Source organism: Malaclemys terrapin, chromosome 5, assembly GCF_027887155.1.
Source record: "Malaclemys terrapin pileata isolate rMalTer1 chromosome 5, rMalTer1.hap1, whole genome shotgun sequence".
NCBI classification, from domain to species: Eukaryota; Metazoa; Chordata; order Testudines; family Emydidae; genus Malaclemys; species Malaclemys terrapin.
In genome coordinates, this window is record NC_071509.1 from 55,069,275 (window position 1) to 55,085,631 (window position 16,357).

Below are 16,357 nucleotides of genomic sequence, written 5' to 3' on the forward strand. Positions count from 1 at the left end.
TTTCCAGTCTTCTGGAATCTCTCCAGTCTTCCATGACTTTTCAAAGATATGCTTAACTTCTACCATGTGCTTAAATGACCACACCACACCAGAGGAAGGTAGCAGTGTTTTACGGGTGGGGGTGGGGGAAGGAGGTCAGAAACTGCTGCAAAAATGTGAGGGGGGGTCAGCTTGACTCATCCCCTGAGAAGGTAAGGGAGCAAGGTTTTGAAAGGTGCAAGCTCTGACATTAGAATCCCTTTCTCCAGGCAGCAAGGAAGGTAGCCCCACCCTCCCTCCCTTCAAGGTGGCAAATATCAGATTTGGTTAGGACCTGCTATGGGCATTGCGCTAGTTGCTCCTTTTTTAGGGGGGTGGGTGGGATGGAATTTTCCCTCACCACCAGATTGGGCTAGGTGGAGTGAGTTTTGTTTTGCTTTCTCCACAGCAGGTATTAGGGAGGACTTATTATGGTGAGGAGGAAAGGGGGTTAGGCTGCATGTTGCAACTCATTTTGTAAATGTGGGGCAGATGTCCGGTGTAGGTACTCCATAGGGAAGGCATCCAGTGACCAGATAAATGGCCTGGTAAAGGACTTACAAAGAGGTGCTGGTTAAAAGAATGGAATGGGGGTGGGGGGATCGAGGCTCCTATGATTGGTATGGCACAAAGCCAACCCCCTTTCTTATAGCTCACCTTAACACTGCTACAATGTGGGTGGATGGTAGGGTCCAAGCCATGGGCTGGCAGGATGGAAAATGAAGGGGGGCTGGTGGAAGCCTCGAGTAGTTATTTGAATGAACATGGAGTTGCCTGCACTATACACTTTTATCTGCCAGTAGTCCCAGATATCTAATAATAAAGTTGTGATCTGTTTAAATCCATATCAATTGTCTCCTGCCCTTCTTTTGGTATAGCTGGACAATACTTTGTTGGATTGGAACCAAAGTGCTCAGTACCTTGCACAGTTGAGCTTTGAGACACAACAGCACTCAGAGTAGCAGCTAATGTCTCAAACCTTCGAGTCAGGCCAGAGAGGAGAATCATGAAGTGCAGTGACCTTAAAAAGAGGATCGGGTTTCAATTGGCTCTGCTAACAGGTTTACTTAATGGTCACTGAGCATGCTCAGAAGTGATTTTTCAATAGCTTAGAACATTAGTGTTTAAGTGAGGACTATGTTTATACTGCATTTCATGTGTTAGCTGTTTCTATTAAAGGCCTGTGACAAAAAGTAGGGTGTTTTTTTAATATTTGAAGATGGTATATTTCTTACTCTGATCTTTCAGCAGAAAGGATTTGGGCCATATTTTTTCAAAGAATAGTCATCTCTGCACTTAGACTAAGGGTCCTAAATATCAATCCAAGAGGTGAATGTTTTTGAAAAATGCAAGCATATAAAAACAGGGGCATATAATGGAAGCTCTTTGTCAATCTTAAAAAAGGTCAGAACTAACAGGTGCCTGCCATACTAACCAGGGAAAATGGAGCATACAGACGGACATGGTGATGGTGCGCACACACACACACACACCCTCCCCTCTGTAAGTATAAAGATAAGGAAGAAGTTATTCTCACCAATTAGAGATACAATTAGAAAAATGGATTTGTATCAACACAAAAACATATCAGTTTAAATACAGAATATCTGAAGGCAAGAACAACTTGGGAATGAAACCAATTTGTGAAAAAAGTCAGAGAATGAGAAGGTCACTAAAATCCATCTGGTCATAGCTCAAGAGACTGGCAATAATTTATAGCCATTAACGTTCTACCAAAAAAAAAAAAAAAAAGCAGGGACTTGGACTGTCTCAGGTTATAGCATCTTCTCCCTTGTGTTGAAGATTGGTTTGTTAGCTTTTTCTGGATAAAGTGCATGAACAGAAGATCACACCTCTCCTACCAACTTCAAATAGCTTCTCAGCCTAGCTTCTCTCAACCTCAATCATTTCAATGACAAAACTGTGTCACCCCTTCTCTGGCCTCAAGCTTTTACAGAAAGGACACACTAATATGTTAGCATGCTACCTACTGCAGCCTTTTAGACAAAGGCTCTTAGAGATGTCATGTGGCTGTAGCTTTGTGGAAAACATAAAACCATTCTGTGGGATTTGTGTATCTTCAATACTGATCAGAGTCAAAATGAGATCTTACAGGCTTTATCTGTTTCTTGCTGCTTGATCAATTTCCATCTCATTATGCCCAGCACTAGCTTTCAGGATTAGCTAATAGTCAATGGTATACTAGTCTTGACATAGAAGAAAAAAAAAAAACTATTAAATTTGATCTTCTAGTTCTCCCCAGAGGTAGGAAACAACAACAAAGTAATTTACCCCCTTATTAAGAAGGTGATTCAGGGCATAGCTATCAGCATACAACCACTGGCTGACTCTTTTGTGCATAGATATTACCCATTAGTGCACCGTGTTTTAATGCATTATTATCATTAAAGCCAATATTTTGGGGCTATAATCTTGGCAGTTTAGTTCCTTCACAGCATTCTTGTGAGAAAAGATATCAACGGAAATCTGGAGATTTAATTATTAACATGTAATTCATTTTGCTCATTCTAAAGCACGGTTCTTTTATTCTGCATGTTTCAGCTAATGAAAGTCAGATTCAATTATATTTTGGGCAATGGACTTGATCTAAAGGGGTTTATCAGCTTTCACAAAGGATTGTAGGAAAACATTTTGCTAGCAAAAGCTGGCTGGCTAGATTAGGAAAAAATGTAAGAAAAAAAACACCACAGAAGAGGGGACAAATATGCAGTTTTAAAGCTGCATTGTGTATGATTTTTAAAAAGAACATTTTAATAGCAGATATTAGAGATGGGCCAAAGTCTGAACACCCTTACATTTTTGGGGGGATGACACTGTTTAGAGTATGAACCAAACTCCAGAACTGAATTCTGCAACCCGTCCTTTTGTCTACAATGAGCTGAGCCAAACTGTCAGATTTGGGGGAAAAAAAAAAAAACTTAATTTAGAGGGTGTCAAAATCTGGGTTCACATCCAATTTTGTAGTTCAGTCTCATCTCTAGTAAAAATGGTCATATTTTCCTTCTAGTTTCAGTGGCAGATTCTGCTGCATATACAAGGTCATTATTTAGTAAATTGTCCAGTATCTTCTGTGCTAGACAAAAATATATTGTCAGCTTTCATAAAATCCTAATTCCAGAGGTTGATAACTTGATTTTGTTTAGATGACTTCAGAGGTTTCAAATGCAATAACCCTGAACCCTAATGAATACATAGCAGTAAACATTTGGGGGTAGCTGGCAGAGCATAATACATATTCAATAAATGAAGAACAAAATAATTTAATTGTAAATTAATGCTGTTAGCCTAAAATGTTATGTGGAGTTATTTCAGTTTCATAAATGTCTTATTTGATGATGATTGGTGCTGAATCGTCTTTCTTTGTGTTGTCTCTAAATCAATCTGATGTTAGAAGAAGAGGGGAAGGCTGGTTGAAGGCTTTTGAGGAATTCCCATTAATTGCAGCACATGTGATAACAAATGATTTAAGGGAATGCTTAGTTTGGCAGATATTCAGTGGGAAGGAGAAGCATGGAAAAGAGAAATGCCAAAAGAGACCTAGGGTTGGTAATAGACTGCAATTTAGATGTGAGTTTGCAATGGAATGTGATGACAAATAAAGGATAGTGCAATTTGCATACACAGAAGCATCAGGGAGATTACAGCCCTACTCAAATGAACCCTTAAAATCACATCCAGAATACTGCCTGCTGACAAAGTACATTTGCTTCTATCCTCCATATGCTTTAGGGTGGCAAAAGTACCACTTCTCCCTCACATGCAGGAGTGCCACCAGCTTTTTTGCCGCCCTAGGCGGCAGAAGGTCCCGCCCCCGAAATACCGCTCCCGACAGAGGTGGCGGAAGGTCCCGCCCCCAAAATACCGCCGACGACTGGGGTGGCCGAACATCCGGCCGCCGCAGTCACTGCCCCCCAAATGTTAGCTTCCTAGGCGACCGCCTAGGTCACCTAATGGGTTGCGCCAGCCCTGCTCACATGAGACTATTGCTGCTGGTTGTGCCTTTTTGAAACAACAGCAACTTGTGTTTTCTCTTCTGTCTCTGCTGCCCTCCTCACTGTTAGTAATCTTGCCACCTGGTTACTGTAGACAACAACTACTTTTAACAACAGAATACAGCCTTTGGCAGGAGGGCGGGGGGAGGAGGGGAAGAGTGTTGCACTCTCTGGAGGCCGCCCCAAAAGCCTTACATTAAGTTTAAAATGTTCTGTTTAAATGCTCAATTTTGGTCAGACCCTCCCATTTTCTGAGAGAGGGGGAAAAAATAAAGGCCCCAATCCTGCATGCTGTATGGCTATGTGGAGCCTCCCTGAAATCAATGTTAGGTTGATAGTTCTTTAAAATGCATGGAGGGGGCCTCATCTAACCTCCTTCTGGAAGCCAGTGAACAGCTTGGCACTGTAAATGTTGCTAGGCAGGATAGCGAGAAGGGTTTATAATGTACAGAAACCATGAAAGAGTTGCAGTAAACTCTGAAGTAAGTAAAGCTAGGAAAGATCACAAAAAATCCTTAGATTCTAGTATGATTGTTTCACATTTAAATTTCATCTCTCCATCATTTAGTGTAAATTATTCATACCTACCACTGAAATAACACAAACTTTATGAAAAGGCCTCCATTGGCAAGTCATTCTAAATTATCTTTTTCTTGGTCTTATAGACACTTTAGTAAACTCTAGATTTTGTCCTTTTACAATTTACTTATGCATACATATCCATATACACATACAACCATCTCAGAATGACTTTGAATACATTTTGAGAGGTAGACTGGCTTACTTAAAAATGAATTCCCGAAGAAAACAAAAAACACCCTTTAAAAAACCCACAGAAGTATTGTATGAAGGACAAACCTGAGGCTGTTTACTTTCTGTTGACATTTTGGCTTTTATCTCCAGCAATAGCTCATAAACAAACAAGATCGGGGCTTCACACGGCTAGACAGGACTGTATTAAACTGGACTATTTTTTTTTTAAAAAGGCTGTTCAAAAAGGTATAGTGTATGTACGAACCCCAAACTCGATGATTTAGATTAGTTTGGCACTGGAGAAAGTTACATTATAAAAAGTAAAGGGGTGTGCATATCATTTGTGATACAGGATATTTTTCTCTGACTGTGGTATCGTCTGTTGTGAACTCTGTGGGTGTTTTAGATATACCAGGAACAGCCCAATAGAATATATATAAATGAATGGCCTAAATGATATTGATTACTTAATAAATAAAAAATCAAAATCAAGATTTCTTAATTGGTGTTGGGAAAAAATAAATTTTCAACAACTCTTTTAACAAACACCTACTTGAGGTCTTGGGAAGGTTCTGCTCTGATATGGGGTGTCTCCACAGAGTGCCCAAACACTGCCCCTTCTGTGCCTAAAATAAAAACAAATAAAATACAGTACAATTATACTAGAAAACAAAAACACATTCAATTCTAGAATGATCAGTCGCCATTCTAGGACAAAATACTTGGTTGATTCATCTTATCAATACGCTTTCTTCAGATTCAAACATTTATTTTTTGCGTTAAAGAAAATGTTATTGCTTATGCCAAAATCTGTATTGAGAATACTAGAAATTGAAGTCATCTATATAGCCATAGAAAAACATTAACATAAATAATGGAAGTCCAAACTTTCCAGCACTGGTGTGCCCATCAGCGTATCCATCTCAACACTTTTGGAGAAATCATGTTAAAGGTCACAATTTTTAAAAAGATAAAGAACATAAGTTTGAATAACAAAAAACTATGGTCAAACTTTCAGAAGTGTCCAGTAATTTTGTGTGTCTCAGATTGTGTGTGTCTACCTTGAGATATCTTGTACCTGGTCTTCAAAGGTTTTGAAAATGCACAGCTCCCTTATTCTTCTGAAGATACCAACTATTTTGAATCTCTTTACCCTTTTTATGACTTACATTCCCTTGCCAGGAGACATTGGCTCACTAATTACTGATGACAACATTTCTGAAATGGACAGTAATTCTGAAAGTGTCATTTTTGGATGTCCAACAGGAGACACCCTGGTGTGTGTTGCTGAGCCCCCAAAAACTGAGGCACACAAAATAAAGTGAATAGTTCTGAAGATTCAATTTATATAAGCATCTATAATTTCAGATGCTTATACAAAGCTTAATGAATAAGGCTATTTTACCATTTATCATTTTCAGTTAAAACTGGGTTTTTATGAAAAATGGGGTTTTATTAAATGAAATTTTTCACAAAAAGAATCTACTTTCCATGGAAACATTTTGACATTTTCATTTAAAAACTGAGAAACAAAAGTTTTTTGGTTTTCAGACAAAAGTTCCATAAAACTGGTATTATTCTTTACTCTGAGACACAAGGATAGAACACATATAACAGCCATTTATATGACTAACTTTATGTATTTTAGTAGATAGCAGTACCAAACCTATATTGTTAAGCATTCAGAAGATTAGGCCTTTTTTGAGAATATACTGATATCTATTTGTGTTTATTGCCTTTGTATTAGAGCCATATTTTATTTTTGTTACCCATTCTCTCTACAAATTTTCTATCATTGTTACTAAATCAACAGCCATGTGCCTGTAAGCTCTCTCTCCCCTTTTTAAGATGGAATAGTCGACTCTGTAATAAAAACAGATTCAGTGCTATGCCATAAAGATGTCCTCACTAGACCACTGACAATAAAAGGGAAAAGAACGAAATGAAATTAATATATTTCACCCTATATTACTAGAAATAGGGCTGAGGAGAATGTCCAGTATCCTAATGCCTGATCATTAAATCTTCTAGGATTAAATATTGTATTTTAAATTGTTTCTAATATTTCTTTATTTTTGACTACTACTTTTTTGTATATACATACATAAACATAGCTTTTTACAAATCTTATTAAATAATTGTAGAGATACATCACTCTAGATGTAACAATATTTTAAACACTTTGCTGAACTAAATTATGATGATAAGATTAAGAAAACAGCTCTAGCCAGCAGATTAAAGGACAAAGAGCACTGAAATGGGATGTTATATTATTGTAACATTTTGCAATGATAGAGAGAAAATGTCCTCAACTTGAAGCCTCAGTTAAAACTGAAGGATGGTGTTGATTTCCTTGGCTAAAAATGATGGTAGTTATTCTTCTTCCAAAAGCTGCTTGCACAGGAGTTTTTTTCTGAAATGGTTGATGTTACTGTGGTTAACAGAGAGAGGGGACTTAGGAAGGTCTAATGGGCTGTAATAGCAGCAGATATCGATATACCTGAGTTAGCGTTAATCTTGCTAGTTTGGGTACTGACAGTGTAGCCACAACAGCACAGACTTCAATGTGGATTAAAGCTCTAGGCTTTCATCTCCAGAGATGTAAATGATGTAAATCATTATTTAGGTCACAGTGAAAACTGGTTTGGTAGATTCATCGCAACTGCTATTTTTAAATGTTACAAAAAATAATTTATGGGGCAAATCCACTCCGAACCACCAAACCCAGCTGATTACTGTAGAGATCTACAGGAAGGGAGAGGGAGAAATCTTCCTCCAACACCACAGAACATGAACAATGCTGCATTATGGAATCTACTCTGTTTGGAGTAGCCTTTGCAAGCCTAGTACTGTCAGACAGGGATGAGGGGAAGAGACGGACTGGAGCATCTCTATAGTGATAACTTCTCTAGCTACACCCTTATGCTGCCCTGCTCTCAAAACCCAAATCCTGCCTCCACATGTAGTGCCATGAATGGAAATCTTGTGGAGCTGGATTCCTTGTCACAAAGAGGGTGCTTCCTACATATCCTCAGCTCCTCCCCACATCCTGGCCAGCAAAGCTGAACACATTTCACATCCAAGGGGCCTTGCGCAGCTGTGAAGGTGGGAACAAGACTTGAACTCATCAGAAATTTGTGCATAATTTAGAACAACCATCAGTCTCTACTTATGGGAGACCCAAAATTATAGTAGCAGAGGTGGTGGGAAGTAAAGATTGAGGTGCTTGGGGGAAACTTGAACAAACATCTCTATACCAAGGGCCATACTCTACTCACATTCTATTGTGTGTGCCAAACTATCAGACAATTCTGTGCAAAGAACAAGAATAGAATATGGGCCATAACTGGCTCAAAGGCAACATTCATAATTTTTCACGTACTTTTGCTTATGAATTGAGATTGTCTCCCCCATAATACACATGGCAAATCCATTACACAATCAGAGAGCTTTAACATGAAGACAACTAAACCAAGCAGATTTTAAATTTTAGTACTGGGGACTAAATAGAATTCTTAAAGACACAACTAATGTTCAAAGACAGATATGTTTTCCTTTACCTTCAGGAACATAATCCCACATTACTTTTTTGAGAGAGAGAAGAAATGTAAGTATAACTAGTTTTATAACAAGTTCTTGATCTTAAGAAATGTGTCATTCTGCTCACCAGGGAAATACAAGTACATATTCCTTACTTCCTTGTGGAAGAAATGTGTTCACATATATATTATCTTGTTTTTAGCAAGAGAGGTGAAAAAGATCAGTCCCTCAAAATCTACTGATATCCCTCCCATGATAAAACACCAAGATTAAGAAAAACTCAAAGAACTAGCATAACAACTACAAATACCTTATTATCAGAAGCTAAAAAGAAGAGGGGAGTGACTAACGGATGTATTGTATTGCTATCATGTTTTAGGTATCTTTTCTCTCATCCATGTGTGTGGGGAATGTTCGGTGGATAACTCCTATTTATTATTGTTATAGGAACTATATGTAAATCCCCTCTGGTCATTGATGGGAGATTAAGCTCCTATCTCCACCCTTTACTATAACATGACATTAGAAATGTGTGTGCCTATGAATATTACATGCTTTATCATAAATCATATCTATAATGTAAAAGTCTGCTTGGTTTTCTGAAGACAAATTGGGATAAATAGGAAGAAACATACCCTTTATTTCTTATATTCTGAAGAGTTGTCCTCAAGAATAAACCAAAGGATATTTTAGTGCTACTTGTTTTAGTCAGAGGTAAAATATGTGTCTTCTTTTAATGGATTGTGAAAGCTGCTTTATCTGGTACCCAAGGCTCACAAGAACTGACAATATGAATGAGTGAGTGCAAAAAACTATGAGAAAGACACACAGAAAAGCTCTTCATCAGGGTAAGGGAGGTCCTTTTAAAATTTCCTAAAGTTAATTCAAAATAAGGATTATTTTGTCTCTCAGTGACTGAAACTTGACAGGAATGGATATCTCTGGAAAGAGATGCAAATCTAATGAAAATCCAAGATAGACTACAATTTCACTTCCATAAACTTATAGAATGGTAAGCAAGATTTACACTGAGAATGAAAATCTCGGCAGAGATTAATCCATATAAAAAACTAGAACCTTTTAGCCCTTTCAAGTATACTGCAAAGTGATGTAGTTAGGGTACTGAATTCAATGGAACATGATGGAGAATGCATACCAATAAAAAGTGAACCTTTCAGAGGAAACAAAATAGAGAGGGCACTGAGTAAGGTGCAAAGGAAGTAAAAGCAAAATCACAAGTATGAGTGAAATTACTTTCAACACCAGCTCTGGAAGAGAATGAGTTAATAACACAGACTTCATTTAGAAAAAAAAGCATCTCCCTGCCCCCAGACAGCCCAATGGGCAATAGGGATAATCTACACAGAAACACTGAAAGAAGTTAAACCAACCTGAGGCAGAATGGAGGTAAGGAAAGAAATCCCATAGAGATGGCAGGTTTTTAAAAGACATTTCTCTGACAGAGAGCACAGCACAAATCATATTAATCCTAATTCAGTACAAGCAAGATCTAGTCATGCATTCCCAAATTGTATTCCCCTGAAACTATGGAAACTGAAAATGTATACTTAGACTGACTGGTCTAAGTCTAAGTAAATACTTACTTCTGCTCAATTTACTACTTACTGATTTGCAGCTTTTGGAGAATGACAAGTTTCATTAATACATCTGGAAATATAAAATTGATGTTTGGTAGTGGAGGATATTATCTCATTCATGTGCTCCTGGAGAAAAGCTGTTGGTTGATTTGGGCATAACCAGCAAACTATGGCTCATTAGTTCTCAAAAGAAGTTTAGTGGCATTCAGTGCCTTACTAATAGGCTAGCAATTAAAAGGGCCAGATCCTGCATTATTTATTTCTGTGTGAATATTGTATAAGAACCAGATTAAAGAACAGTGACGTAATTACTTTTAAAGGTTCATGAATGAAAATAATCCAAGAGCACCATGCCATTTGATAAAACTAAATCAGGATTGAGTGAGATAGAACAATTAGTTCTAGAAGAAGTTGTTGCAGAAGCATTGATCAATACAAAAAATAAATAAGTTCTTGACCTGATGGCATACCAGCAGAAGTATGGAAGTGCAAGTAATCATGAATATATTGGCACAACTGTTTAATTTCATGATGAAGCCTGAGAAGATGACTGATTTGTGGAGAAAATGCACATTAGTACCAAGATTTAAAAGAAAAAAAGACAAACAAGAATGTGGTAACTATCGAAGCATTAAACTCATAAGCCACACAATGAAGATCTGGGAGAAAGTTATTGATAAGAGACTATGAGGAGAAATAAAGATCAGTGATAATCAGTTTGGATTTGTGTCAGGCAAGTGAACAATGGATGCTGTCTCTGTATGAGGATTGCTTGTGGAAAAATATAGCAAAACAGGAGAACCCTGTAAATAACATTCATTGATCCTGAAACCTCATACGACCATGTCCTGAGACAAGTCATCTGATGCTGTATGACAATGAAACAGATACCTGAAGACTATATCAGATTAATCCAGGACATGCATGAGTATGCTGTTACCACAGTTAAAAGGTCACATGGAGAAACTGAACAATTAATAGCAAAAGTTTGTATACATCAAGGCTCGGCAGCAAGCCCCTTTTTCTTCATGTTAGTGTTTGATGTACTTACAGAAAACATCCAGGATGGCACCCTGGTGCATTCTTTTTGCAGATGATGTAGTGTTCGTGGGGGAGAGCAAAGAGGTTGTGGAAGAAGATTTAGAGCCACAGAGGTACATATTGCATGAAAATCAGAAGAAATAAAACAGTATATAGTCTGTAGATTTCATGATATCTTTCAGGAAGACATGAGACTAAGTCTTGGAAGGCCAGTCAATACTGAAGGTACGGAAGTTTAAGTATGATAGTATAAGATAATGGTGAACTCCATGATGAATTTATAAGCAGAACAGGAAAGATGGACCAAATAGAATGAAGTGAGTAGAGTGATCTGTCATAGCAGAATACCTATAAAATTAAAAACTAAAATCTACAAGATGGTAATTAGGCCGCACTTTTGTCTGGCCCCAAATTCTGGACACTGAGGAAGAGACAGGAGATGAAAATGGGAAGATGAATGCTTGGAGTTACAAGGATAGACTATGTTTGGAATGAAGAAATTAGTGAAGATGGTATCAAAGAAGCTGAGGGAATCCAAGCTTAAATGTTTTGGGCACGTGAAAAGAAGATTGGAAGAATATATAGGAAAATAAGTTATTAAACTTAGAAATGGAGGGTGAAAGAAGGGTTGGAAGAATCAAAACTAGATGAATAGATGTCATACAAAAGGACTAGATTAGCTGCAGAGTTTCCAAGGAACTGCTTCAAGACAGACTGGAATGGATAATGACTCAAAGAGCTGACCCCATAGAGATGGGACAAAGGTTAGACCAAGAAGACTGTGGATTTTGCGTGTGAAAAGAATGCAGGATTACACCTAAAGTAAATGAAAACAGGAACCTGAAAGCTGGTTAAATTATTCATTTTGAATAAAGGGCCAGATACTGGCACTGTCCTGCCTGCTTTCCACTTCTTTTGCACCACAGAGCATACAGAAAGATGACTTAATTGGACAGTAGCGGATTCTCCTAGAATAGGAAGGGAGGTTGTGATGCCCTGAAGAGTGCCATCCCCTACAGCTGTGAACTTGTTCTAGGCTCTCTGAAAATACTAAAGGACACATGGCAATGGTTTTCCAGAGCACAACAGCCAGCCTTGTCACAATCTTGTCAGAGACTGTAAGGAAAGTCAGAATAACTTGTGATATTTAGGTACCAGTGACAGACTTTCAGTCCTAGTGATCAATGCATCAGTTATAGTCTAATAACTATCCTCTTAAGGAAGAGAGTTAGAAACTTACTTTAAAAAAGGTGAGAATTGTCCTTTACTTTTTTAGCTCTCCCAAATTAGAGGAGATCCCTAAAAAGGGCTGTTTTGATTCATAGATATTTACAGATAATGTATTAAACTGGCACATACAAGGAAAAATAGATTTCCCAAGTTTAATGTCAGAGGGGACCAATACATTTCATTGTGTTATCCCTGTATTGAGCCCAATAATTTCTGTTTGACCAAAACATAACTTTCAGAAAGGTATCCAATCTTGATCTGAAGGCATCACAAGATGGAGAATCCATCACTTCCACTGGTAAGAGAAGTTTATGAAATGCTAGTTTCATGTATATATTAGCATGTAATACAGTTTGTCCTATTGAGTTTAAAGGAAAGGCTGTAAAATCTTCATTATGGTGGAAGCTTGACATTTAATTCAAAGGATTTGTAACAAGTAAAAGTATCCACAGTCTAACTTTCAAAGAGAAATAGGAGTAATTAATCAGGATTGCTTTGCCATTGCAAGGACCTTGAAATTACAGGCTTTATGCTCTAAAAGGTTTAATTGAGATAGAAAAGCTTAATAATTTTTGAACTATGTTTTGAGAGTTAACCTTATTTGTCACTCTCTCCATAGGATCAGGCATTCTCCTATGGACTATAACCTGTGAAGGCTTGATTAATGCTACATCAAACACAGGAATATGCAACCAATCAGAAACAGTACATCAAGGTATCATTTAAGAACATATTCATTTGACTTAGTATTTAAAAAAAAGAAGAAAAAAAGTGAGCTATTTTTATTATGAGTTTAAGGCAAAAGTAAAGTGCAGCTTGTGGACCAAATGCAGCTTGTATAGCCCTACAGAAAGTGTCACCACTGCCTTTATTTTAATACAGGATCTAGCACAAAATTCAGCCAGCCTCCTTGGATCAAGTCTGCATGCTGGAACCAGCAGTTTCTACAGGTTGCACTTGCCTAGTAAAAATTAGTTAAACTGCACCATTTTATACAAATAAGGTTGTGGTGATTCCTCAGACTCCTGGCCAGTAGACAGTATAACCCCCTAAGTGGCCAAAATTTAAATGTCTAAATTTAAGTTTTACTGGTCACATGACCCCAATGCAGGCGTATTATCATTAGGGGCTTTCATTATGCCTGGACTGATCCATATTTGATACTATTTTCTCCTATTAATGATAAACCATGAGCGAGGTCATTAAGTCCGCCCCTTGCTATGAGGCAGGACCAAATAAACCTGAACCATCACTGACAGATGTTTGTCCAACCTGTTTTTAAATCTCCAGTGATGTGGATTCTACAACCTGTCTTAGAAGTCTATTCTAGAGTTTAACTACCATTATAGTTACAAAGAATTTCCTAACATCCAACCTAAATCTCCCTTGCTGCAGATTAATGCATTTACTTCTTGTCCTCTCTTCAGTGGACATAGAGAACATTTGATCACTCTCCTCTTTATAATAGTTCTTAACATATTTAAAGGCTGTTATTACATCTCTCTTCTGTTCTTTTTTCCCCCTCAAGACTAAACGTGTCCAGTTTTTTTAAATCTTTCCTCAGAGGTCATGTTTTCTAAACTTTATCATTTTTGTTGCTGTCCTCTGGACTCTCTCCAATTTGTCCATATCTTTCCGAAAGTGTGGTAACCAGAATTGAACACAGTACTCCAACTGAGGCCTCACCAATACCAAGTACAATTGAACAATTACCTCCCATGTCTCACATCTGACATTCCTGTTAATAAGAACTTCAGAATTATATATAATTATAATAAGACTTCAGAATATTTCAATTTTTCACAACTGCATCATGTTGTTGACTCTCTAAATTTCTGATCCACTATAACCCCATATTCTTTTCAACAGTACTACCACCTAGCCTGTTATTCCCATTTGTGTAGTTGTGCATTTGATTTTTCCTTAAGTGTAATACTTCACACTTATCTTTATTGAATTTCATCTTGTTGATTTCAGACCAATTCTCAAATTTGTCAAGCCCATTTTGAATTCTAATCTTATTCTCTAAAGTGCTCATAGCCCCTCCCAGCATGGTGTCATCTCCAAATTTTATAAGCATGCTCTCCACTCCACTGTCCAAGTCATTAATGAAAATATTTAATACAGGACACTAGATCTATCCTCCAAGTTTGACTGCAGCCCATTGATAACTGCTATTTGAGTATGGTCTTTCAAATAGTTGTGCACCGACCTTACAGTAATTTCATCTAGACTACATTTCTCTAGTTTGCTTATGAGAATGTCATGTGGAATGGTGTCAAAAGTCTTACTAAAACCAAGATACATTACATCTACTACTTTCCCTATCCACCAGGCTAATAATCCTGTTAAAGAAAGAAATTAGGTTGGTTTGGTATGATATATTCTTGACCGATCCATGCTGTCAATTTCTTATTACCCTATAATCCTCTAGGTGCGTACAAAATGATGGTTTAATAATTTGTTCCAGTACCTTTACAGATATGAAAGTTAGGCCTGGTCTACACTATGGGTTTAGGTCGACTTTAGCAGCGTTAAATCGAATTAAGCCTGGACACGTCCACACGACGAAGCCCTTTCTTTCGACTTAAAGGGTCCTTTAAACCGGTTTCTTTACACCACCTTCGACGAGGGGATTAGCGATAAAAATCGGCCTTTGCGGGTCGGAATTGGGGTAGTGTGGACTGAATTAGACGTTATTGGCCTCCGGGAGCTATCCCACAGTGCTTCATTGTGACCGTTCTGGACAGCACTCTCAACTCAGATGCACTGACCAGGTAGACAGGAAAAGACCTGCGAACATTTGAATTTCATTTCCTGTTTGCTCAGCGTGGAGAGCACAGGTGACCACGCAGAGCTCATCAGCACAGGTAACCGTGATGGAGTCCCAGGATGGCAAAAGAGCTCCAGCATGGACCGAACGGGAGGTACGGGATCTGCTCGCCATATGGGGAGATGAATCAGTGCTAGCTGAACTCCGTAGCAGTAAACAAAATGGCAAAGTATTAGAAAAGGTCTCCAAGGCCATGAAGGACCGAGGCCATAAGAGGGACACACAGCAGTGCCGCGTGAAAATTAAGGAGCTACGGCAAGCTTACAACAAAGTCAGAGAAGCAAACGGAAGGTCCGGGGCAGAGCCGCAAACTTGCCGCTTCTACGCGGAGCTGCATGCCATTCTAGGGGGTGCAGCCACCACTACCCCAACCGTGTGCTATGACTCCGTCAATGGAGAAACACATAGGGAAGACGGTTCGGGGAACGAGGAAGATGAGGATGGAGGTACTGTAGGTAGCTCACAGCAGCAAGGAAGCGGAGAAACCAGTTTCCCCAACAGCCAGGATAGGTTTGTGACCCTGGACCTGGAACCAGTAACCCCCGAACTCACCCAAGACCCTCAGGGCACACAGGAGACCTCTGGTGAGTGTACCTTTGTAAATATTTGTAAACATTACACAAAAAAAAGCAAGCATGTTTAATGATTAATTTGCCCTGGCAATCGCGGCCAGTACATCTACTGGAAAAGTCTGTTAACGTGTATGGGGATGGAGCAGAAATCCTCCAGGGACATCTTCAGAAAGCTCTCCTTCATGTACTCCAGGCCAGTAGCACGTAGTCTGGAATCATTGCATAACAAAGCATGGCAGCGTATGGTCCCGGTGTTTGCTGGCATGCAGACAATATCCATTCCTTATCTCTCTTTGTTATCCTCAGGAGAGTGATATCATTCACGGTCACCTGGTTGAAATGGGGTGATTTTATTAAGGGGACATTCAGAGGTGCCCGTTCCTGCTCTTTTGAACAGAAATGTTCCCCGCTGTTAACCACGCGGTGGGGGGAGGGGTGAAGTGATCATCCCATAGAATTCTGTGTGTGTGTGTGGGGGGGGGGGGGGAGTGGTTTACTTGGGTTTGTGCCGCATGTTAACCGGGAAACCGCAGCCCCTCCTTTTACATTGAAAACCCATTTTAAATGGCCAACCCAATTCATCCTTGATATGGGAAATGCGCTGCTGTTTGAAACCTTTCCCGCATGTTAAAAAGGTTAAAAAAAGCCAAAACACCATGACTGCCTGCAAGCCAAAATATGTTGCCTGGGGCACTGCGTGAGTGATCTCTCATACCAAACCGGCAGGCAGAGGAAAAATGTGACCTTGTAATGAAAGAG

The 16,357-nt window shown here is 38.7% G+C and overlaps 1 protein-coding gene across 2 annotated transcripts in view; it reads right to left on the reverse strand.

Annotated features, from left to right (window-relative positions):
• SGCZ (sarcoglycan zeta) overlaps positions 1-16,357 on the reverse strand; it is a 393,503-nt gene that overhangs the window by 39,573 nt on the left and 337,573 nt on the right. For both annotated transcript variants that reach the window (XM_054028998.1, XM_054028999.1), the window contains exon 5: positions 5,338-5,410. In XM_054028998.1, the coding sequence (XP_053884973.1) occupies positions 5,338-5,410 (73 nt within the window). The remainder of the gene's footprint in view (positions 1-5,337; positions 5,411-16,357) is intronic.